Source organism: Tiliqua scincoides, chromosome 10, assembly GCF_035046505.1.
Source record: "Tiliqua scincoides isolate rTilSci1 chromosome 10, rTilSci1.hap2, whole genome shotgun sequence".
Lineage (NCBI taxonomy): Eukaryota > Metazoa > Chordata > Lepidosauria > Squamata > Scincidae > Tiliqua > Tiliqua scincoides.
In genome coordinates, this window is record NC_089830.1 from 15,872,895 (window position 1) to 15,897,549 (window position 24,655).

A 24,655-nucleotide genomic window follows, 5' to 3' on the forward strand; every position below is an offset into this window, starting at 1 on the left:
AAGAGCCCAATGCTAGGCATGTCTACTCAGAAGTAAGTTCCACTGTAATCAATATGGCTTACTCCCAGGTCAGTGTGCATAGGATTGCAGCCTAAAACAGGGAAGGAAGCATTTACAACCCCCCCTCCCCTGTAAAGGCTAGTGGCTAAGTGATTGTGGATTGTCTGGTGCATGTTTTCCAACCTCCCCTCCCCGCTCTCTTTTTTTTTTGTATTTATATAATTTCCTTCCTTGTTGGCCACACCTTCCCTTTTTCCAAGTACTTATTCCGGATTTGCAAGTGGCTTCCGCCCTAGAGCAGTGCTTCTCAACTAGTGGTACTTCTCATACCACCAGTGGTACTTTGAGGTGGTGTCTGGTGGTGGTAGAAATGAGACCCCCCCCCCCCCGTCGCCCAGCAGCAAGACCAGCAATGCAGTGTGACAAGCAGTGGTAAGAAGCTCAGCTTGGCGGGCACAACTCCAGCGTGCCCTTTTTGCGTGCTCAAACAAGCCCTCTCCCTTCCGCCCTGAGCCTCTTACCAGTGTTTGTTACATAAGAACAGCCCCACTGGCTCAGGCCATAGGCCCATCTAGTCCAGCTTCCTGTATCTCACAGCAGTGCACCAAATGCCCCAGGGAGCACACCAGATAACAAGAGACCTCATCCTGGTGCCCTCCCTTGCAGCTGGCATTCTGACATAGCCCATTTCTAAAATCAGGAGGTTGCGCATACACATCATGGCTTGTACCCCATAATGGATTTTTCCTCCAGAAACTTGTCCAATCCACTTTTAAAGGCATCCAGGCCAGCCGCCATCACCACATCCTGTGGCAAAGAGTTCCACAGACCGACCACACGCTGAGTAAAGAAATATTTTCTTTTGTTCTAACCCTCCCAACACTCAATTTTAGTGGATGTCCCCTGGTTCTGGTGTTATGTGAGAATGTAAAGAGCATCTCCCTATCCACTCTGTCCATCCCCTGCATAATTTTGTATGTCTCAATCATGTCCCCCCTCAGGCGTCTCTTTTCTAGGCTGAAGAGGCCCAAACGCCATAGCCTTTCCTCATAAGGAAGGTGCCCCAGCCCCATAATCATCTTAGTCGCTCTCTTTTGCACCTTTTCCATTTCCACTATGTCTTTTTTGAGATGCGGCGACCAGAACTGGACACAATACTCCAGGTGTGACCTTACCATAGATTTGTACAACGGCATTATAATACTAGCTGTTTTGTTCTCAATACCTTTTCTAATGATCCCAAGCATAGAATTGGCCTTCTTCACTGCTGCCGCACATTGGGTCGTCACTTTCATCAACCTGTCCACCACCACCCCAAGATCTCTCTCCTGATCTGTCACAGACAGCTCAGAACCCATCAGCCTATATCTAAAGTTTTGATTTTTTTGCCCCAATGTGCATGACTTTACACTTACTTACATTGAAGCACGTTGTTGCATTGTGTCTGACCACCCAATCTGGAAGTCACTGGTGATGACATCAGTGGCTGTTACTTCCGGTGGTACTTTCAATAGGTGGACCATGCAAAGTAGTATAGCGGTGCACACACATTGAGAAACGTACTATTTGCTTTTGTCAGCATCAGGAGGCTGCTTCCAGGAAGGAAAATCACAAGCGCTGTAATCTTCTACGTTCTTACCTGAGAGTAGGCTACATGTAAAACATTGGGACTTACTTCTGCGTCAAGCTGCATAGGCTTTAGGGCAATGATTTAGGGCAGGCCTTTTTCATCTCGCAGCACACTGGCAAGGCACTAAAATGGTCAAGGCACACCATCAGCTTTTTGATAATTGGCAAGGCACACTGTGCTGTCAATGGGGGCTCACATCCCCCAACGATCCTGTTGATAAATGACCCTCTCCCAAATTCCCGCAGCACACCTGGGGACCATTTTGTGGCACACCAGTGTGCCATGGCAATGGTTGAAAATGGCTGCTTTAGGATTGGCCTGCAATCACCAGGTGTCAGCATCAGTTTCCAGGGGACTACTGAAAGCAAACCTGAAGATTTTATATTGGGGGGGGGGGAATATCTCCAGAAGATGCTTCAGTCAGAATTAACAATTCTAAGAGACTTGCACTGAGTCACTTTCCTTTTGTCTAGTGCATTTTTCCTTCCTTGCTTTTTGCACTGCAGTCTATGTCTATGGGGGCTGGTCAAGACTGTGCAGGATGTGGGGGGTTACCTGTTATAGACTCAAATAATTCTAGAGTTGGAAGGGACCTAAAAGGTCATCTAGTCCAACCCCCTGCCTGTAGCTGGAGATCCTTCTAGAACAGTGTTACTCAAACTGTGGGTCACAAACCAATTTCAGGTGGGTCCCCATTCATTTCAATATTTTATTTTTAATCTATTAGACTTGATGTGACTATGGTACGTGACTGCATTTGGGAAAATGTTAGGCCTGTACTTTTAATAAGCTACTATGTATGTTCTTATGTACTATGTATGTACATATGTACTTATGTACTTATGTACTATGTACTTATGTACTTATGTACTATGTTCTTATGTATGTCCTGTACTATGTATGTTCTTCAGGCTGACAATCAGCCTGAAGAAAACACAGGTCATGGTTCAGGATGTGGACTCACCTCCCTGCATTACAATCTCTGAGCATGAACTGGAGGTTGTCCATGACTTTGTGTACCTTGGCTCAACGATCTCCGACACTCATTCTCTCGATACCGAGCTAAACAAGCGCATCGGTAAAGCAGCTACCACGTTTTCCAGACTCACAAAGAGAGTCTGGTCCAACAAGAAGCTGACGGAACATACCAAGATCCAGGTCTACAGAGCTTGTGTCCTGAGTACACTTCTGTACTGCAGCGAGTCATGGACTCTTCGCTCACAACAGGAGAGGAAATTGAGCGCTTTCCACATGCGCTGCCTCCGACGCATCCTCGGCATCACCTGGCAGGACAAAGTTCCAAACAACACAGTCCTGGAACGTGCTGGAATCCCTAGCATGTATTCACTGCTGAAACAGAGACGCCTGCGTTGGCTTGGTCATGTCGTGAGAATGGATGATGGCCGGATCCCAAAGGATCTCCTCTATGGAGAACTCGTGCAAGGAAAGCGCCCTACAGGTAGACCACAGCTGCGATACAAGGACATCTGCAAGAGGGATCTGAAGGCCTTAGGGATGGACCTCAACAAGTGGGAGACCCTGGCCTCTGAGCGGCCCGCTTGGAGGCAGGCTGTGTAGCATGGCCTTTCCCAGTTTGAAGAGACACTTTGCCAACAGTCTGAGGCTAAGAGGCAAAGAAGGAAGGCCCATAGCCAGGGAGACAGACCAGGGACAGACTGCACTTGCTCCCGGTGTGGAAGGGATTGTCACTCCCGGATTGGCCTTTTCAGCCACACTAGACGCTGTGCCAGAACCACCTTTCAGAGCGCGATACCATAGTCTTTCAAGACTGAAGGTTGCCAATACGCTATGTATGTTCTTTTAACAATGCTACTAAATGGGACTTACTCCTGGGTAAGTGTGGATAGGATTGCAGCCTAGGATTGTTAAAAATTTTCCAGCTTGACAATGTCACTTCTGGAAGTAAGTCCCACTGAACTCAATGAGACTTCTGAGTAGACATGCACAGGATTGTGCAATATTTCTGAGACTTAACTGTTAACAAGCAGTGGTAAGAAGTACAGTTTGGTGGGCACAGGTAAGTACATGCTACATAACTAACTACTGTTAAAAATAATAATAATACATGCTATTATGCACGTACATTAAGGATTGCAGCTTTAATAAGATTCCCATCTTATGAAGTTTCATGGGAGCAAGTTCAATTAAACACAGTGGGAATAACCTCCGAGTACAGAAACTCCCCTCTTCAAGAACTTTCAAGATGCAAATATGTGTGGCCATAGGTCCATAGATGGTGTGAGCACCCATGCCCATGTGCAAGACCACAGAATATAATACTGTACTGTAGGTATACTGTTAATGTCTTTATTTTCATATTTCACATGTTCACTTCTGATAGCGATGCAAGATTTAAGAACAAAACATCTTACAGACATCTGGAACTCAAGTGTGATAATGAATTTGCCACATTAATGAGATTGCCACATGAGAACCTACTTGTATGTGCCATTGCTAGGATAGGCATGATTGGCTTTGATGCATGCAGGTTCTCTCTTGTTGCACCTAGCTTGTGGAACTCCCTACAACAAGAGGCCGTCACCTCCCACTGCCAGCATTTCTTGGGAAAAATCACAGAATGTTTGAGCTGGAAGGGACCTTAGAGGTCATCTCATCCAACCTCCTGGCTCAAATGCAGGCAGCTGTTAGTTCGCTGTTTTCCCTCTCTGCTTGACAACCTCCAAGGCTCACTAAAACCCTTTTTGTCCCCCCATTTCATATGGTTTAGTTATGCTCTTTGTATTTTTTCCTGGTCTTTTTTTTCTAATTCATTGTTTTTATTTGAAATCTGCATACTAGTAAGAAACCATTGCAGCCCTAAATGCTCTGACTTCACTTGGCCTTAGGTGTGCCAAACATTGCCTGGGATTAGGCTGGAAGCTTAATCAAATGCTGCAGGTTTATTCAGAGTAGCTGGGTCCATTCCAGCTTGCCAAAGCAGCTGTATAGTTGCATTTTTCTTATTAAAGGTTAGCAGTCCTGAAAATGAGAATTTGTAGCACAGCAACTGAACATGTTGGAATCCCTAGCATGTATGCACTGCTGAAAGAGAGACGCCTGCGTTGGCTCGGTCATGTTGTGAGAATGGATGATGGCCGGATCCCAAAGGATCTCCTCTATGGAGAACTCGTGCAAGGAAAGCGCCCTACAGGTAGACCACAGCTGCGATACAAGGACATCTGCAAGAGGGATCTGAAGGCCTTAGGAGTGGACCTCAACAAGTGGGAAACCCTGGCCTCTGAGCGGCCCGCTTGGAGGCAGGCTGTGCAGCATGGCCTTTCCCAGTTTGAAGAGACGCTTGGCCAACAGTCTGAGGCTGAGGCAAAGAAGGAAGGCCCATAGCCAGGGAGACAGACCAGGGACATACTGCACTTGCTCCCAGTGTGGAAGGAATTGTCACTCCCGAATCGGCCTTTTCAGCCACACTAGATGCTGTCCCAGAACCACCATTTAGAGCGCAATACCAGAGTCTTTCAAGACTGAAGGTTGACAACAACAACAACAACTGAACTGAGGGTGTAAAAGAAATCTTTTACTATGCTTCTGTTCACCCTTGTGTTCTAGGGTCTCTTTAGAGCCTGCCACTTTCCATACTGGCACTAGTGGCTTACCATAAAACACACACACTGTAGGAGTCCATCGTATTTCTCTTTAATGAACAACGATTCTAACAATGCAATCCTATGCATGTGTACTCAGAAGAAAACCTTAGTTCAAGGGGTGTATTTCCAGGTAAATTGCAAGATTACAGGTAAATGTATAGGGTTATAACCTAAAGATCCCTAAACTTTTGGCTAGTATTGCTTTTCTGCTGGATGGGAAAAGATCAATTATAGAAAATACACTGTATGGCCATTTTGCACATAAGAACGTTCCCAATACAATAGGGCAGTGGTTCCCAAAGTTTTTCGACTGGTGGTTCCCATGATGTACTGGGCTCCCCATTAGGCTGGCCTAATTAGGCTGGCGGTTCCCATTGATGTACTGGGCTGGCCATGGCTCCCCATTAGGGCTACAATCTTATACATTATACAGGGAAGCAAGTTTTTTGAAATTCTTTGGCTCCCCGCTGAGCCACAAAAACCATTTACAAGTACAGGGCTGCAAACCGACCATCGCAGCTGTATTGTCAGCAAGACCCAGTTCAGCAGGAACATGGCAGATGGGTGGAGAAGACAGAGGGCTACACCGAAGAACATCACTGGGCTCAGGTCACTCAAAAAGTACTGATGGACCAAATGTGGCTCACAAGGCCCCCCCCCCCCCAATTCTAAGGCTGCCAGTTACTTCTGCATGATGATCCACAAATTGAAGGTGCAAACCTGCTGGGAGCAGGGTGCCATGAAGCTGGTGGCCGGGCACCTAGTCCATGCCTTCCATCTGGTTAGCCACTGCCAATCCTGCCTTTGCACTTGTTGGTAATTGATGCACATGCCAAGGGCAGGCAGCACTGCTTCTCTCTCTGCCAAGGATACAACAGTATCCTACCTTCCTCTGGAAGTGAGCTCCCCTCCCTCGCGCGCGCGCGCGCGCACACACACACACACACACACACACACTGCAATCAACCATGTTTTGAATCAGGAGTCCTTTGATAATCTTAAAAAACATTTATTTCAACATAAACATTTGACTACAGCCCACTTCATCAGCTGCATCCAATAAAGCAGATCACAGAAACTTTGTCCCAAGACACATTTGTCCCAAGATGCCACCAGATTGTTTTTTACTGCACCAACTGCCAACAACTAGCACCTCAAACACAACCCACTCATTCCGTTTCAAGCCTCCGACACATATTTTGATTTTCTTATTATTTCAGAACTGGCATTTGGTTGGCAGGTGCCCAACAGCACTACCACGCCAGAAGATAGCTGTGTGGCCCTTGTGCTTATGCAAGTTTTGCAGCTGATTGAGCACAGCAGCATGAATGGCAGAGCAGCTTACTTATGGTTAGCTTCAGGAGTCAGACCCTAGCTCTAGGAAAACCATACCTTACACCAGTAAAAATAGCCAGCATTGTGGGTACTAGATAGGGTAACAAAAAATGGCACAGCCAGCTGTCAGCTGAAGGTCTCTTGTGATACTTGTAAGATACTTGTGTTAGATGCATCTTCAAAATTCACTAGGATTTACATTCCTGTGTGCTTTTGATCTCAGTGCAACTTCAGGAACATGCAAACATCATGGAGAAGTTTGTGTACTTGAGGAGGCTCCGATTCCAATCAGTTATGAAGTTCACTGAGTGACCTTAAGCTAATGGTGCAAGGATAAATGTAGACCACTCTAGACTTCCTTAGAGGAAGCATGAAAAAATGTAATAAAATCAATACATTACTTCACACTGAAGGAATTCCCCACCCCCACTATAAATAGATGGTCAAGATCCTGTTTGGCTTCCAAGGATTACACAGGTCTGGAAAAAAAAATTTTTGGACAGCTGTTTTGGTTTTGTTGACTGATTCTTACGTTTTTTGGTGCGCTGAATCCAAAAACGATAGCAGTTTTGTCCTGGCACATCAGGTTTTTGAACAAACGGGTGGTCATCATTTTAAAAAATCTCTTAACGCAAATATTTTATTTACATGAAAAATATTAACTCATTTGCACAGGTGACAACAAAATTAACACCACACTCAAGTAGATTGCTTGTGAAATTGTTTTTTTTAAACTCTAAACTTCTTTTTGAGCTTTTCCTCTTGTAGGTGGCTTCCGTCAGATCCCTATACAACATCCAGCAGTAGTCAGCCATCATCGTTACACTCCATTTCCCTTGATACCTTCTTTCCATTTCTTGTATATCTTGATGGAAACGTTCTCCCTGCTCTTCACTCCCTGCTCCCAAATTTTCAGGAAAATAGTCAAGGTGTGAGTTGACTGAGTTGACTCAAAAAGAAGCATGGGTTGCCTTTACTGTGGTCATAAATAACTTTATGACCACAGTAAAGGCAACCCACGCTTCTTTTTGAGTTGGAGTCATTAAACTGATGAAGTCTTTGTCGGATATGAGTTTTCTAATATCCAGGCCAACAAAAAAACCCTCTTTCAGTTTTGCCTCTGTTAAAACCTGGAAACTTGGATCCCAAGTACTTGAAGCATTCGCTATCTTTGGGAAGTGCCTTAACAAATTGCTTCATTAATCCTAATTTTATATGGAGTGGTGGTAATAAAACCTTCTCAGGGGGTACCAATGTATCTCTGAGAACATTCTTTTCACCAACAACTAGACTTCTTGGTGGCCACTTTTTTTGCTTCCAGTGATTTTGTCTCTACTGTCGCATAAACATAGAAAACAAGGGTATTTGGTGTACCCAGCCTGTTGTTCCAGCAGCATACACAATACTTTTAAATCCCCACATACCAACCAGTTTTGGTTTTGATAACCCACTTTCTTGAGTACCAACTCCGAGTTCTCATAAGTCTCCTTCAAGTACACCGAATGAGCAACAGGAATGGATGCATAACGGCCACCATTGTGAAGTAAAACTGCTTTTAAGCTTCTTTTGGAAGAGTCAATGAAAAGCCTCCATTCAGAAGAATCATACTGAATGTGCAACTGAGCCATCAACCCCTCTAAATCAGAGCAAAACACCAAATTGCCCTCATGAAAAAAGACAGAAAGTCTTTTTCCCCCCGATGTCTGTACCATGCAAAAGATGTACCTTCCATCAACAAATTTTTGCTTTTAAGTCTAGACCCAAGTAATTCAGCAGATTGCTTAGGTCAGGGGTGCTCACACTTTTTTGGCTGGAGAGCTACTTTGAAACCCAGCAAGGACCGGAGATCTACCAGAGATTTTTACAATGTTCGCGCCATCATAACATATAACATTTATGTGTACAATGTATGTTGGTGTACCTTGCATAACCGCATGAGCCAATATTGCACAACACAACATAATTAACTATAAACATTTTTTGTAATTACTTGAGTTTACTTTGATGACTTGCACTGAAGTGAATCAGCCAAGGATGCATAGTCTGGACAGTAGCTGCTGACAGCCAGCCTCAAGCACACTTCCAAATGTTCATCAGTCATGGTGGAACGGTACTTGGACTTAATGATCTTCATGTAGGAAAAGGCTGACTCACATAAATAAGTGGAGCCGAATAATGCAGTGAAGGAGGTAGCACATTTCCTCATGTTGGGGTACTTTGCCTCTGTGAGTAAGTACCAGAACTGTCCATGAGCTCTTGACTTCAGCTCAATGTCGGCTTGAAGAGCCAAAATCTCATCTTCCACTCAAGAAGAGTTGAGGTGAAACAGTGTTGCAATTTTTGATGCGAGTGAATCAACCTCAGCATCTTCCCGAAAAGGATAGCACATGAATGTAGCGATTGGCTCGAGCAAAGAAAAGTCTTGAAAGCGTTTGTCAAACTCTGACAGACAATTGTCAATCTGCTCCGTGTAGCGTGCACTGTCAAGTTGCACACAGGTCTTCCCTTGCGTCTCCAGCTCTGATGCCAGGTTCTGGAAATTTGACAAATCATGGCGCTGCAGCTTTGAGGAGAGATGTTGCAGCTTTCGTTTGAAAGCATAAACTGAGCTGATCATATTGATCACTGTTTTGTCTTTTCCTTGCAGCTCTAGATTAAGGTCATTCAACATGTTTGTCAGATCGGTTAAAAATGCCAACTCTTAACAGCCACTGACCGTCATTTAGTTGCTTGTATTCTGCATGTCCAGTTACACAGAAAAACTCCTTAATCTCTGGACAGAGATCTCGAAACCTTTGCAGGAATTTCCCTCGACTAAGCCATCTCACATCAGTATGTAGCAACAACTCAGAGTGGTCGCAGTCAGCCTTCTCCAGATGTGCACAGAATAACCGTCTTTGAAGAGATCTGGCCCGAACAGAACAGGCGATCTTCGTTGCCACATCCATGATCTCTTTCATGTTGAGCATTTTAGCGCATAATGCTTGTTGGTGGATTATGCAATGGTAATTCAAGAAGTCTGGGAAAGCATCGTCCTCCTTGCACTTGGCAATAAATCCATTCACGTGGTCAACCATTGCGGGTGCTCCATCCGTGGTGACAGACACCAATTTGTATACTGGGAGCTGAGTTTTCTCAATAAAGTTTTTAAACGACTGAAAAATGTACTCTCCTCATGTGTGTTCTTTCATGGGAAGTACCGTCAATAGCTCCTCTTTTGCAGTGAGATCACTGAACACCAAACGTATGAAAATGCACATCTGGGCTGTGTCACTCACGTCAGTAGATTCGCCCAACTGCAGTGAGAAACACAATCTCCGATGTCCTTCCACATTTGCTGCGTTACATCCTCAGCCATGGCTTCACAGCGCCGTGTAACTGTACTTCTTGACAGCTGCAGAGCTTTGATTGAAGATAATATTACTGCCTTATTTTTAAAGTCCTGGAACAATGCGTCAGCTGCTTCAACGAATGCCTCTTTTACCATCTCTCCGTCTTGGAAGGACTTCTTGTTATTAACGATGATGTGACTCACCCGGAACGACGCTTCGGTGGCAGCTTTCGCTTTTGAACTATGTTGTGTGAAAAATGTCTGCCGTCCGGGTGACTGGGATTTTAGTTCATTCACCTTTCTCTTTCTCAGCTCGCTTTTCAGCGGGAAGTCGGTGTCATATTGTCCATGAACAGTCCGAAAATGCCGCTCCACATTTCCCTTCTTTGGTGTTGAGATGGTACACTGGAAGATGAGGCAAACGCACTTAGAAAATGACATTGTGAAAAAAAGTCCACCTCCCATTCCGTATGAAAGTGATACGTTTTTGTCTTCTCACTTGGTTCAGCAACCCCACTCATTTTTGATGGTCATAAGCTTTCTTTAGTTTAAAAGAAAAAAGCGAGTGCTTAAAATTGGACAGGGCACAGACATTTCCAGGGAACTTACATTTTCCTATCTCACCCACTCTCACTGCCTGGGTGGGATGAGGCAGCAGCTACTGCTGCAAGCTATACACAAGGCTCAGGAATGCATGCATTTCTGGTGCCACATTTGGGAGGAAAGTGGCCTGCTCCAGCAGCTCTTTGGCTTGTGGATCTGCTTACCATGAAGGAGCATGTAGAAGCTCAGGGACTCAGTTGCAAAACTACAGCTGCTGCAGGAATCAAAATTGGTACTCTTGCCATCCTAGTGTGAGCCTAAATACAATGATGCTAAATTTTCTGCAATGATCTCCTATCTTTAAAAGATTTTAGAGACTTAGGAGTGGGATTTGGTTTTCTGTATTACTGGATCTAGCTGCGCACACCGCACAGGCAGGAAGACCTGGGCTCCAAAGACTGTTCTGGCTGTCACCATGGCCCCCCCCTGCCCTGTTTTGCCCTCCTCCCCCTTTGAGAAGGGACCCAAAAGAAACTCTGTGCCCCCTGATAAAATTCCTCTCTGAGGCCCTGTGCGAAAAAACCACAGGACAGTCGGTTTGGCAGAGGAAAGCAAAGGGTCTTTCTGCCTGGCACCCAATGCAGAGTTGGGCAGGATCCTTTTGCAAGCCCTGTTGCACTTAAGATTAGCTTTGCAAGCGGAAAGCGCAGTCCTGTGCCGTTTCCAGAGAAGCAAATAGCACTGATTGCAGTGTCACTCAGGGTCCAACCCTATGCTTGTCTACTCAGAAGTAAGCGCCATTATAGTCACTGGGGCTTACTCCCAGGTAAGTGTGGATAGGATTGCAGTCCCAGTGGGACTTCTGAGTAAACACAGGCATAGAATCGGGCTGAGCAAACACAGCCGGTGCGGGGCTCCCAAGTGGTGGCTCTGTTTTTGCACCTGGATCGGGGCCAGCAAGGCTTTCCCGCCGCAGCGCTCGCTGATCCCCTCTCCCTTCCCCGGATCAGTTTGCAGTGAGAAGAAGGTCGGGTCTTACTGTGCTCTGCAGGCCCGCGCACAGTAAAATGCAGCGGGGGTGCAAGATGCTGGGCAGCGCAGTGGGTCGCTCCAGCGAGTTTGGGCACCAAGACTGGAATCTGGAGGGCTGGCACTGCCCAGCCCCACTCTCAAGGTGCAGCAGCAGCTGCAGGGGAGGGAGCCAAAAGAATCCTCCCGCGCCCCTAAGTCAAAACAGACGGGCATGCGCTGATGTTGCAGCATCCCTATGTCAATCAAGTGACAGGATGGATTATAGACTAGAGTCTAGCTAGCGGCTCGTATGACTCATTGTCATACGAGCATATTAACAGTTTGGAGAGACAGGGCTCCACGATCGACTCATTTTGTCTCGCGATCAACATATTGAGTACCCTGGGCTTAGGTAGATCTAGGTCTCTCACCAAATCATTGAGTTCCTCTTGCGAGAAAAGTTTTGGTTCGTCAACTTCAACATCTGAAGAACTTGATCCATCTTCAAGCTGAGGTACAGTTCCATTCTCGTCAGGACAATTGACTTCATCCACGTTTGTAGGAGGGTCAGGCACAGGGATATCTGGACCATGAGGAATGGGACAAATAGCAGAAGGAAGATTGGGATACGTGATGGTGCACTTCCACTTTGAATTGTACCCCTTCACATCACAGGAACAGAAGTAACAATCATCACTATGATTCTTTGGCTCGCGCCACATCATAGGAATTCCAAATCGAAAAGCTTTTATCTTGCCTTTTGACCAATTACGAATTCTGCCTGGCCAAGTATTCACTACCTAAAGCAGATGTAACATACAGACAGAACACCATGGAAAGGGGGAAGGAATTGTCTGGACAAATACCTGGCCTTTGCAATGTGCTGAAATCATAGCCTGACATCTTCAGAATCTAGCCCAGCCTTCAAAGCTGCAATATGTAAGAGAAGAAAAAAAAAATCAGTACCTTAACACTGGCACACTAGCAAAACACTGGCAGTTTATCCAATATGAAAGTAAACTACTACTGAAAGTAATCTGTCTCAAGTTCTTAACATAGGAGGAAGGCATTAAACTGTGCATGTAAGCAAAATATTCAGGGATGCAAAATGTCTCCTGCATGGTTTATCTCCTCAGTCACAGTCCGAAGACTCTGAGAAGCAGTAGGAATATGCAGGTTGCAGACTGAAAAGCCCGACTTGCTCTCCAATGGTGTGGAAGGGGACCATACATCACAGGACCCGAAGGCCTATGCTCCCAGATGCCACATGGACAGAGCTGAGAGAGCAACCTCTCCAGATGTCCACATTGGATGAATCTAGGTTGCAATGAGAATCATGTCTCCATTACTAAAAACATGTCAAATCTTTGATTTGGTCTGGGTTATGATTCATGAACTCTAAATAAGAAGTACTAGGTTCACATGCTAAACAAGCCCTGCCTTGCAGACTTGGGGGGTCCAGGAAGCCCTCCGCAGGGCTCCCCTTGCCTGCAAATAAGGAAAAAGGGCACTTTGTTTCACTGCAAAAACTGTCCATTTTTCTTTTTTAACCCCCTCCCATCCCTGGCAGCAACACAATCCTGGGTGCTACCTTCCCCCCTCTCCCTCACATACTTACAGTGCTCCCTTGTAGGAATTTGGGGAGTACTGCTTTAGACCAGTGGTTCCCAAACATTTTTGACAGGCAGCTCCCTTGGCCTACTGGGCCATTAGCCACATAAGAACATAAGAACAGCCCCACTGGATCAGGCCATAGGCCCATCTAGTCCAGCTTCCTGTATCTCACAGCAGCCCACCAAATGCCCCAGGGAGCACACCAGATAACAAGAGACCTCATCCTGGTGCCCTCCCTTGCATCTGGCATTCTGACATAACCCATTTCTAAAACCAGGAGGTTGCGCATACACATCATGGCTTGTACCCCGTAATGGATTTACGGCTCCCCATTCAGGCTACAATCCTATATATCGTATAGTGCTGCAGGTGTTTGTTTTTTTTTAGGATTCTTTGGCCCCCCAGGCTAGTTTCAGTGGCTCCCCAGGAAGCCACAGCTCACAGCCTGGGAACCACTGCTTTAGACAATTACGTGTAAATGGAACATAATGTGGTTTAAAGCTTTGGACATTGAATCACAGCAATGCCCACATTTCCACAGGCATCTCAAGAGCCAGCCTTAAGAGGTTAGAAATTATTAATCAACCTATCAGCACCCTTATACCATTGTCTGTGTCAGAGATGCCCAGCTGCACTACACTGTTTGTATCATGCACACAACAGATTTTACAGTGTGTTAGAATGCCCAGTCTGTTAGAATGGCATTAAGATATTACCAAGTAAGAAAAGAATATGCTTATACCTGGCTTGCTACGAAAACCTGCATAGATCTGCTTATCAGGGCAATCAGAAGTCCAATCCTCACTACTTCTGACAGGTGTTCCACTAGAACAGATCATCAATCATTGCTCAGGTTCCAGAATGGGATTTGCAACCATCAACAAGAACAGGACACCTGCTGTAAAGGAATAGATAGCAAATCATATTAAGAAATGGCCTCTCAATCTGTGAGCGCTTACCTGAAAAATAAATTACAAAGTCTCTGTGGGGTGGGGGGGGGACACACGATACATTACTACATGCAAAGAAACACATGACCACCAGCAGCTGCAATCTGAAAAACACTTATGGACAAGTTACAGCAGACAGATTTCTTGGCTGACAAGTGTCTCCTGCATGGTTTATCTCCTCAGTCATGGTCCAAAGACTCTGAGAAGCAGTAGGAATATGCAGGGTGCAGACCGAAAGGCCCAGCTTGCTCTCCAACAGCGTGGAAGGGGACTATACGTCACAGAATCCTGAAGGTCTACGCTCCCAGACGCCACGTGGACAGAGCTGAGAGAGAGCAACCTCTCCAGTTGTCCCTGTTGGATGAAGTTATGCTGTACACTTCTTGAATGTATTAAAATATGAAATATATTTATCTCCCAAATAATTGTGAACCTCAAGTAATTGTGAACCTCAAGTAACCTCAACCTCAAATAACTGTGAACCTCAACTTCAAGTCAACCTTCATTCTTAAGAGGTAAAAGAGACAAAAATAGAAGGGGAGGAAAAGGAGGAATGATGATCATGGATACCTTGAGCTTCCAAAAAAGGGACACATGCTCATTTCAGTGATAAGCTGTTGCTCCATCAACTTTCAGGAGGCTTTCAAGGCTCCTGGAGTGAAAGGACAAAACTCAGGATTAATACATGCTTATAATGCCATCAGCACTATACATCATACACAATGCAGAGTAATATTCAAGTGATACAAAGTGTCTCCTGCATGGTTTATCTCCTCAGTCATGGTCCAAAGACTCTGAGAAGCAGTAGGAATATGCAGGGTGCAGACCGAAAGGCCCAGCTTGCTCTCCAACAGCGTGGAAGGGGACTATACGTCACAGAACCCTGAAGGTCTAAGCTCCCATACGCCACGTGGACAGAGCTGAGAGAGAGCAACTTCTCCAGATGTCCCTGTTGGATGAAGTTAAATTATATTGCTATTGCCTTCTCCGGTATAGGAAGAAATGCATCAATTCAGAGTATTTTTAAAAAGTTGTTTAATAAATTCCTAATTAGAATGTTGTATTTGCTTCAGGATGGAGAGACTAAAAGTTAAGCCATTTCTTGCCCAATATTGCATATAAGCAACAGGGACACCTGTGGGCCAGGCAAAAATGGGTTAATGGGCACAGGTTGAACAAGTTATTCCTCAAAACAGACCTCAGCAGCCAAAAGGAAGAACTTACTGTCATAAATACCTGGAGTTTCCACTGTGTTCACAATGGATCACTGTGGACCACAATGAGTCAAATGACCTCTTCAGGAGCATGCAAATCTGCAGGAATAGAATTGCATGACAAATACAATGAACATGATTAGGACAATTTCATATACCAATATCAACACTAAAGGCTAGTTAAGTCAAACCTGGCTTTTATCCCTAATTCAAAAGTACATCAGTTTTATTAAATTTCTGTTCTGCCATTCTCCTCACTGAGAACGAAGCAATGGTGCAATAAATAATAGAGACCATAAGCAGGACAGAGACAAATCCTGGAGATCCACTCCTTGGCTTTCCTTAATTCATATGGCTGTCTGACAACCACAAAGGGTTAAGAAGGAGCAAAAGCAGGTCACCTTAAGAGAATAAAGGTGCATTCTAGTCTGCTCCCCCCCACATTTTTTAAAAAGCATATGTAGATATCCCAAGAGTTCAATAAACAGAATAATCAATGTTACAGTTCTGAAGTGACATGGGACAGAGAAAGAGTCAGGACCAAACAAGCTGAACACACAATATGGTGCCTGGATGTCACCCTCCCTAATTTCCAATGCATAGGGAAGCTAAGAGGATCATGGAGTGTAAGATACACTAATGCAACACACCTTGTGAACTCACCCACAAGCATGGGGCAGGAAAGCAAAACAACTACCCTGAACCACTATTCTTTTCACATGTGGAAGAGGAATCTTGAGCCTTTCAAGCCATCAAGAAGCAATCCCAACATGCTGGTCCTGTTGAACCTCTCTTTCATCAGGAACTTTAAAGTCTGCAGAAAGCTCATCCCCACCACACAAATATTTACCATAGCTTGGTTCGCTACTGTTTTAGAAAGAGACCATAGTGCATTCTAAGCACCACAAGGAACTCTGCATCTTCCAGAATTAAGGAAAAGCTAAAAAATTTACCAGATAGCCTTTGGGTTATCACTGCATCACCATTCATTGAACTTTTTCTATGAAAGCTCCAAATTCTAGAATGCCCTTTCCTCTAAGGACCATTTAACACCCCCCACTTTTCCATTGCTTTGATAAACATTCTCATTGATGCAGGAAATTCATTAGTTCTCTCATGACCCATAGCTTGTGTTTTCCTCTGCTCTTAGTAACATCTTCATTTATTCAGTGGGGTTATCTGAAATTTGATTTCACACATGCCTGCTTTTATTGTTGCACTGCATTCATTTTAAGGTGTAAGATGCCTTTGGGGCCTCTTCAGAGGCAAAAAAGGCAAAGTATGAATGTACTGATTAATAACACAGGCCTACAAAATTGAGGATCAGAAATGTTTTTCCCAAACTGTATGGTGGTTTGATATGAATTTGGGGTGCCGATTAAAAAAAAACAGCATTCATTTTGCCCTATCGCGTCTAGTCTTGGAGATATCCCAGGAATCGGTGTAACATTTAAGGAAGCAAAATGTGTGTTGGCTTGTGTTACAGGGAGTCCCTCCAAAGGGGGAGGGGCTTATTTAGGTTTTTGAATATTGGGAAGCATGATGATGTGGAAGCACCAACATAAAAATAGCCTCCCTAAATCAGCCAAAGGCCCATCTAGTCCAGCTTCCTTTATCTCACAGTAGCTCACCAGATGCCTCAGGGAGCACACAAGACCACAGGTGACCTGCATCCTGCTTCCATTCCCTTGCATCTGGCATTCTGAGATAGCCTACTTCTAGAACCAGGAGGTTGTGCATGCCCCTCATGGTTTGTAACTTGTGATGGACTTTTTCTCCATAAATCTGTCCAATTCTCTTCTAAGGCATGTAGGCCATATGCTATTACCACATCTTGTGGCAAGGAGTCCTACAGACTAATTACACACTGGGTAAAAGTATTTTCTTTTCTAACTCTCCCAAAACTCAATTTAGTGGATGTCCCTGGTTCTGTTTTAATGTTCAACTTTGTTGCTTTTTACGGTTTATTGTTGCGATATACTGTACTTTTATTATGGAGCTTTCTAAGCCACCTTGGGCAGGTATTGGAAAGGTGGGAAATAAATGAATGAATTAGGCTGTACAGATAAATAATAATAAAGAGTATATGTCATCCTCCCCCCCAAAAGGGGAGAGACTCATTTGGTGTTTTTTGGGTGCAGGGGAAGCATGATTATGTGACAATGATGCACAGAAAGGGAGCATTTGGTTTGGCATGAAAAAGCAGGGTATAAATGAATGAATACATAAGATATGAATAAATAAGGTATACAGATTAACAATAATAATAAAGAGTATACAGCATCCCCCAAGGGGTGGTGAGAGACTCATTTAGAAGTTATTTTTATGCATAGGGAAAGCATAAGAACATAAGAACATAAGAACAGCCCCACTGGATCAGGCTATAGGCCCATCTAGTCCAGCTTCCTGTATCTCACAGCGGCCCACCAAATGCCCCAGGGAGCACACCAGATAACAAGAGACCTCGTCCTGGTGCTCTCCCCTACATCTGGCATTCTGACTTAACCCATTCCTAAAATCAGGAGGTTGCGCATACACATCATGGCTTGTACCCCATAATGGATGGGGTGATTACATAAAAGCATGATTACATAAAAGCAATGCACAGAAAGGGAGCATTTGGTTTGGCATGGGAAAGGTGGGAAATAAATGAATAAATGTGGATGTACAGATAAATAAGAATAAATAGTATGCAGCACCCCCCCCCCAAGGGGGGAGACTCATTTAGTGCTTTTTGGGTATAGGGGAAGCATGATTATGTGGCAATGATGCACAGAAAGGGAGCATTTTGTTTGGCATGAAAAAGAAGGGTATAAATGAATGAATAAATAAATAAGATATACAGATTAATAATAAAGAGTATATACTATACAGCATCCCCCAAGGGGGAGGGGAGAGACTCATTTAGAAGTTCTCCTTAAGCATGATTACATAAAAGCAGTGCACAGAAAGGGAGCATTTGGTTTGGCATGGGAAAGGTGGGAAATAAATGAGTAAATGTGGATGTACAGATAAATAAGAATAAACAGTCTGCAGCAGCCCCCAAGGGAGGAGAGACTCATTTAGGGTTTTTTTTGTGCATAGGCATATGTATCCTTTGCATACTTTTTGTGCAAAGTATGATCATATGAAAGCAATGCACAGAAAGGGAGCCCCAACTTTGCCTGCTGTAGTTATCCAATTTAGTTTTTAATACGTAATTTAAAAAATTTAATAAATTTAATATTTAACTTAACAATGTTGCATGCATTAAAAAAATTTGCATGCATGCACCACCTGCCCTTATCCTCCGCACCCACCAGCCTCTTGCCTTGAGCCAAGAGCAGCGCGCCCAGGCACAGCCCCGTGCAGCCCTCCTACCTCTCTCCACCACGCGCCAGCAAAAGACTGAGCGACCCCTGGCTCTGCAATTTATAGCGCACAGCGCATGCTGGGCAGAAGCAAATGATTGGAGCAGGAGACGCATGCGCACAAGCAGTTTCCGTTTGGAGCTACCAAGGGCAAAACTAAAGAGATGTTGCTCTCCAAAAGCGTCGTGTGCAACCTCTCACTTCAGGCTCCTACTAGCCACCTCAACCAGGCAATGCAGGCAGATGAATGGGAAAAAATCAAGCTACTACTTGACGAATGGGAAAAATCAAGCTACTACTTTTTTTTTTCCTTTGAACCCATTTGCATTGAATCATGATTTCTTGAAAAGAATGTGCAAGGAACTCTCCCTACCGCTTTGCACCTCATAATGTTTGGATATGAGTTCCAATGGGTTTCCACTCTGCCTACCACGCACATGGAAGCAGCCTTCCAGCTGCGATGGGGAACCTGATGTTTTATCAGGCGTTAAACCTGTAACCCCTTGATACAAAAACTTTAGCACATGCAGAGAACAGGCAGCGAGCTACAGCACCTGCTACAAGGTTGGGGGGGGGCGTGTCAAGTGAACCTTCTTCTCCTGCAAGCAGGACTCATCTATTTTCTTATTACCCTCCTCTTGGAGGTAACGGGAGCTGGCAATTTTTAAAACTGATTTTAAATTCAAAATACTTAGTTCAGTGGTTCTCAAGCTTTTAAGCACCGGGACCCACTTTTTAGAATGACAATCTGTCAGGACCCATCAGAACTGATGTCCTTAACATAGAAGTGATGTCATAGCTGGAAGCTACATCATCACTCCCAAATTAGCCTTTTCAGCCACACTAGACGCTGTTCCAGAACCACCATTCAGAGCACAATACCATAGTCTTTCGAGACTGAAGGTTGCCAACATGACATCATCAAGCAGGAAAATTTTAACACTCCCACCAGAGGTGATGTCATTAACCTGGAAGTGATGTCATAGCCAGAAGTGACATCATCAAGCAGGAAAATTTTAACACCCCCCCAAATGACAAAATCAAATCAAATTAAGTAAGTAAATTAAAAGTTTACAATGCGTATAAGTTTAAAAATGTATTTAAAATAAAGAAGAACCCCCCTAACCCTCCCAAGCAGAAGCTGCAATTCTATCCATGCTGGCCCAGGAGTAAGCTCCATTGACTATCATTGTTATATACGGAGTGGTGGTTGGCAACCTTCAGTCTCGAAAGACTATGGTATAAGCCTACAGCACCCAGTATTCCCAGGCGGTCTCCCATCCAGGTACTAACCAGGCCTGACCCTGCTTAGCTTCCAAGATCAGACAAGATCAGGCATGTGCAGGGTAACAGTAGCCTGTTCAAAATACAGACCTGTAACATTTCCCCGTATGTAGTCACATGCCATAGTAGCATCAAGTCAAATATATTAAACATGAAATACACATTGAAATGGGGACCCACCTGAAATTGGCTACAACCCACCATACTTTGAGAAAGCCTGACTGAGGGCCCAATCCTATCCAACTTTCCAGCACCAGTGCAGCTGCAATGCAGCCTGGAGGTAAAGGAACAAAAGTTTCCTTACCTTGAGGAGGCCTCTGTGACTGCCACGCCACCAAAGGATGCAGCGCACGCCCTATTGGCATCGCTGCACTGGCCCTGGAAAATTGGATAGGGTTGGACCCTCAGTTGATGTGTCACTTTCATTTGCATCTGAATGCCAATTTGGAAAAGAGGGTGCTAACAAAATATTTGGAAAGCTTAGCCATAAAATCGAAAGCCATTGCTTTGTAATACCTACCATGTTTTTTTCCCCCACCCTTCCTGCAGGTCACTCTATTTCACCCCCAAACCCCACCAGGCCTGTGAGTTATGTCAAGCTGACTGGTGTAAGGGTAGCCAGATTGCTTTGTGATGATGAACAAGAGATTTGAACTCAGCTGTCTCCAATTCTAGAACAACACTGAACATTGAACAACAAAATGATGCAACTTAAGCAAACTTTCCAAGTTCTCCAGAACTTTTTTATCAGGCTATATGATTAAAGCAGTGATTTTCAACCAGTGTGCCATAGCCCATTGGTGTGCCATGAATGGTCCCCACAGGTGTGCCACTGGAGTTTGGGGGAGGGTCATTTATTTGTAGGGCCATTGGGGGGGGGGGAATGTGAGCCTCCTGGTGGCAGCATGCTGTGCCTTGTCAATTGTAAAAAAAAAAAACTGATGGTGGGCCCTGATAAGTTTAGCACCTTGTCAGCATGCCAAGAGAGGAAAAAGGTTTAAAATGTTATGTTAAAGCAAGAAAGAACATGTTCATGCAGCTAGTGATATGGGGGCAACTTTCTTCCTAGCTGGCCCTCAGGGCTTTCTGCACATTTGACAGCACATACCGAAAAAACAAACAAACAAAAAACACAAAGCACAAGCTTGAACACAAAAACAAAACAGGGAGCCTGTCTGCCTGTCAAAAAGAGGCTAAAGGAATTAGTGCTTGGAATTTGATAGGCTTTCTTCTAAGCCAGTGTTTCTCAACCAGTGGAATGGGTACCACCAGTGGTACTTGAGATGGTTTCTGGTGGTACTTGTGGGACCCCTGGACATCTGCTGCCCAGCAGCGAAACCAGCTATATGATGCAACAAACATTGGCAGGAGGCTTGGCTCAGTGGGCAGAGCTCCAAAACATGCTTTTCATACGCTCTAAAAATCCCTCCTGTCCACCCTGAGCCTCTTACTGGTGTTTGTCATGTTGCCTCTGACTTCTCTACCCAGAAGTAACTGGCAATTTCATCATCACCAGTTATTTCTGGTGGTACTTCCAATAGGTGGACTGTGCAAAGTGATATAGCAGGGGATCGACACTGAGAAATGCTTTTCTAGACCACTGTTTCTCAGAGTGTACTCCAATTAGAGATGTGAAGGCCCGGAAAAAAACCGGAAAAATTCAGAAAAAAACGGGTTTCTCCCCGTTTTTTTCCTGAAGCCTTTTTTGATTTTTTCCAAAATATGGGAAAAATTGAAAAAAGAAAAGATTGTGGAATGTTTTATTTTAACATGATGAATGAAATATTTTGACAAGGTGTTCAAATATTTTCCCTTGCTAATTGGGTAAGAGGCTCTTTTTCAAGTGGGTGCTCCTCTTTTATTTAGCAGGGGGAGAGTAACTGGCCCTCCTCACCCCAGCAGTGTCTTTTCTAGTGGCTGTCTGCTGGGGTTCTCTTGCATCTTTTTAGATTGTGAGCCCTTTTGGGACAGGGAGCCATTAAGTATTTGATTTTTCTCTGTAAATCACTTTGTGAACTTTTGATGAAAAGCTGTTTTGTTTTAGTTGTGGTTGTTGTTGTTGATGATGATGACAATAATATTTTCCAAATAATTTCTAAAAAATATGTATGGTATCAGATTATTCTAATTTCTGTGCACTGTGTAACAGGAAAATCCCCCCATCTTATTGTATTTCTGGTTATGTTACTTTGATATCAAGAACAGGCCTTCATATATGAATGTTGTAGGCAACCTTCAGTCTCGAAAGACTATGGTATCGCGCTCTGAATGGTGGTTCTGGAACAGCATCTAGTGTGGCTGAAAAGGCCGATTCGGGAGTGACAATCCCTTCCACACCGGGAGCAAGTGCAATCTGTCCCTGGTCTTTCTCCCTTGCTATGGGCCTTCCTTCCTTGCCTCTTTGCCTCAGTCTGTTGGCCAAGTGTCTCTTCAAACTGGGAAAGGCCATGCTGCACAGCCTGCCTCCAAGCGGGCCGCTCAGAGGCCAGGGTTTCCCACCTGTTGAGGTCCACTCCTAAGACCTTCAGATCCCTCTTGCAGATGTCCTTGTTTCGCAGCTGTGGTCTACCTGTAGGGCGCTTTCCTTGCACGAGTTCTCCATAGAGGAGATCCTTTGGGATCCGGCCATCATCCATTCTCACAACATGACCGAGCCAACACAGGCGTCTCTGTTTCAGCAGTGCATACATGCTAGGGATTCCAGCTCATTCCAGGACTGTGTTGTTTGGAACTTTGTCCTGCCAGGTGATGCCGAGAATGTGTCGGAGGCAGCGCATGTGGAAAGCGTTCAGTTTCCTCTCCTGTTGTGAGCAAAGAGTCCATGACTCGCTGCAGTACAGAAGTGTACTCAGGACGCAAGCTCTGTAGACCTGGATCTTGGTATGTTCCATCAGCTTCTTGTTGGACCAGACTCTCTTTGTGAGTCTGGAAAACGTGGTAGCTGCTTTACCGATACGCTTGTTTAGCTCATATATGGATATCATATATGATATTTAGCTCATATCATCCATATATGGATGTTAGCAGGCAAAATGAACAATTCTTCCAGAAAACACTGGCCTATAGACCTCATTTCCACTGTGGTCAAGCTCAGACTCTTGGTTGTTTGTTTATTTCCTCTTCTCCCCTCACAATCACACATCCTGGAAGGAAATTGATAATCCTGCGTTGGATCTCTAGTTCAGCCATTTTCAACCAGTGTGCCAGGGCACATTGGTGTGCCGCAAACGGTCCACAGGTGTGCTGTGGGAGTTTGGGGTAGGGTAATTTATTAGCAGGGCCATTGGGGATGTGAGCCCCTTGTCAGCAGCATGATCTGTCTTGTCAATAGTGAAAAAAACTGATGGTGTGCCTTGACAATTTTAGCACATTGTCAGTGTGCCATGAGACAAAAAAAGGTTGAAAATGGCTGCTCTAGTTGAATGAAACTCAGTAATCCTGTCAGACAGTTTTCCATCATATCTTCAGTTGGTGTTTGCTTTCCTGAATGCAATTCCAGTAACTTCTGTATTTTGTACCAAAACATTGGATTATACCTGTATTTTGCATTAACGTAGGTAAACCTCACTTTAAGTTACCAGACATCCTCTGGCACCAAATGGCTAATCTTAGCTGACACTGCTAGCCCTGTTTACCTGCATCCTGGCTGATTAAGAGGAATTCATTCATACCCAAGTTACCGATAGATACATTAAAAGCAAACGCCCCAAGTTACACATTTATCCCCCAAACATTCTGCTTACGTGTAAGCAACTTTTCAATATCCTTAAATACTAAGAGGGTTTGACTAGCAAATGGTCACTCTCCTGAGTGCCCTAACATGGGGTCACTCTCCGGGGTGTCCACACACACTGCTTACGGAAACTGCTGTTCATAGACCAGACGTCCAGACAGGTAGCTATGTCTTGCACTTTGAATTCTTTCTCTTCCCTCACCCCCCCTTGTTCCCTTCTCTGCCCATCTTTAGCTAGCAGCTGGGGTTGACAGAGCAGGGATCCCTGACATCCTTCCCTACCACTTCTCTTTCTGATTTCTTCAGATGCACCAAATACACTCGCACAACACTGCACTCATCACTATAGGACACTCTGGTTAGGGCACTACAATAGTCCTTTACTGATTCTTTTGGATATCTATTTCATGTCCCTTTTAATAAAGCTGTAATCATTTATGGGAATATTTCTCTCAGTCTCTACTTTAAAAAGAATTTATGCAGAACGCTGGTTCACATCCAGTCTTAGGTCCCAGTGTTCCAATAGAGCAGGTATACTAACTCCCCTAAACAACTAAACCAAGCTCATTTGGTAACAACTGAGGACAAGCAACTCCGAGGTTACAAACTGAACTCTCCAAAGCAAGAACAAGATGCATTTCTTCCTTTAGGAGGTGCTGCTATTGTCACCAGAAAAGCAAAAGGTTCCAGTTTTGTTTTTGCATGTGGGTGGGTATGTTTGGTTCAGTTCTGTCCTCTTCACAAAGCCTCAAAGCATTGGAAGAAAATACAGAGCAGCAAAAACGACCTGAAAATATATACTTAATTTAAAAAGGTAAGAGTTTACATTTATCTGATTCCAGAAAACTGAATCATTTGACTGCATTAGTTTATCTTTATAACCTTTGTGTAAATAATTTAATTACTACTAATCTGGTTCTTTACTTCCCCCACCCACAACCATAGATTAGTGTCTGCTTGCAAACTAGCTATTAAATTGTTTTTCATTCCTGCTTCCCTCAGAAAAATGGTGAGACCTTTTTTTTTTAATTTTTCCA

General features: G+C 44.3%; 1 protein-coding gene, 1 long non-coding RNA gene and 3 other non-coding genes across 5 annotated transcripts; all 5 read right to left on the reverse strand.

Annotated features, from left to right (window-relative positions):
* Positions 1-8,836: 8,836 nt before the first annotated feature.
* Positions 8,837-12,406, reverse strand: LOC136661535 (uncharacterized). Its single transcript, XM_066638821.1, has 3 exons — positions 12,340-12,406; positions 11,905-12,056; positions 8,837-10,324 (listed from the first exon to the last, which is right to left on the reverse strand). Exons 1-3 carry the CDS (start codon positions 12,374-12,376, stop codon positions 9,863-9,865), a joined length of 651 nt encoding a protein of 216 aa, XP_066494918.1. The 5' UTR covers positions 12,377-12,406; the 3' UTR covers positions 8,837-9,862.
* A 173-nt stretch (positions 12,407-12,579) lies between these two features.
* Positions 12,580-12,784, reverse strand: LOC136661850 (small nucleolar RNA SNORA73 family). Its single transcript, XR_010794951.1, has one exon. It is a non-coding gene; the product is annotated as a small nucleolar RNA SNORA73 family (small nucleolar RNA).
* A 1,051-nt stretch (positions 12,785-13,835) lies between these two features.
* LOC136661153 (uncharacterized) lies at positions 13,836-15,346 on the reverse strand. The gene is made up of 3 exons (XR_010794921.1): positions 15,262-15,346; positions 14,608-14,689; positions 13,836-13,985 (listed from the first exon to the last, which is right to left on the reverse strand). It is a non-coding gene; the product is annotated as an uncharacterized lncRNA (long non-coding RNA).
* LOC136661851 (small nucleolar RNA SNORA73 family) lies at positions 14,191-14,398 on the reverse strand. The gene has a single exon (XR_010794952.1). It is a non-coding gene; the product is annotated as a small nucleolar RNA SNORA73 family (small nucleolar RNA).
* Positions 14,786-14,993, reverse strand: LOC136661853 (small nucleolar RNA SNORA73 family). Its single transcript, XR_010794953.1, has one exon. It is a non-coding gene; the product is annotated as a small nucleolar RNA SNORA73 family (small nucleolar RNA).
* Positions 15,347-24,655: the final 9,309 nt, after the last annotated feature.

Excerpts from the sequence above, each read along its gene's own strand:
- LOC136661535 (XM_066638821.1), bottom strand. The coding sequence starts at position 12,376 with ATGTCAGGCTATGATTTCAGCACATTGCAAAGGCCAG. Across the intron at positions 12,057-12,339 it reads CAGCACATTGCAAAGGCCAG|ATATCCCTGTGCCTGACCCT; the intron begins GTATTTGTCCAG and ends CTCATGGTCCAG. Across the intron at positions 10,325-11,904 it reads AAGAGGAACTCAATGATTTG|TGTACCATCTCAACACCAAA; the intron begins GTGAGAGACCTA and ends CTCATCTTCCAG.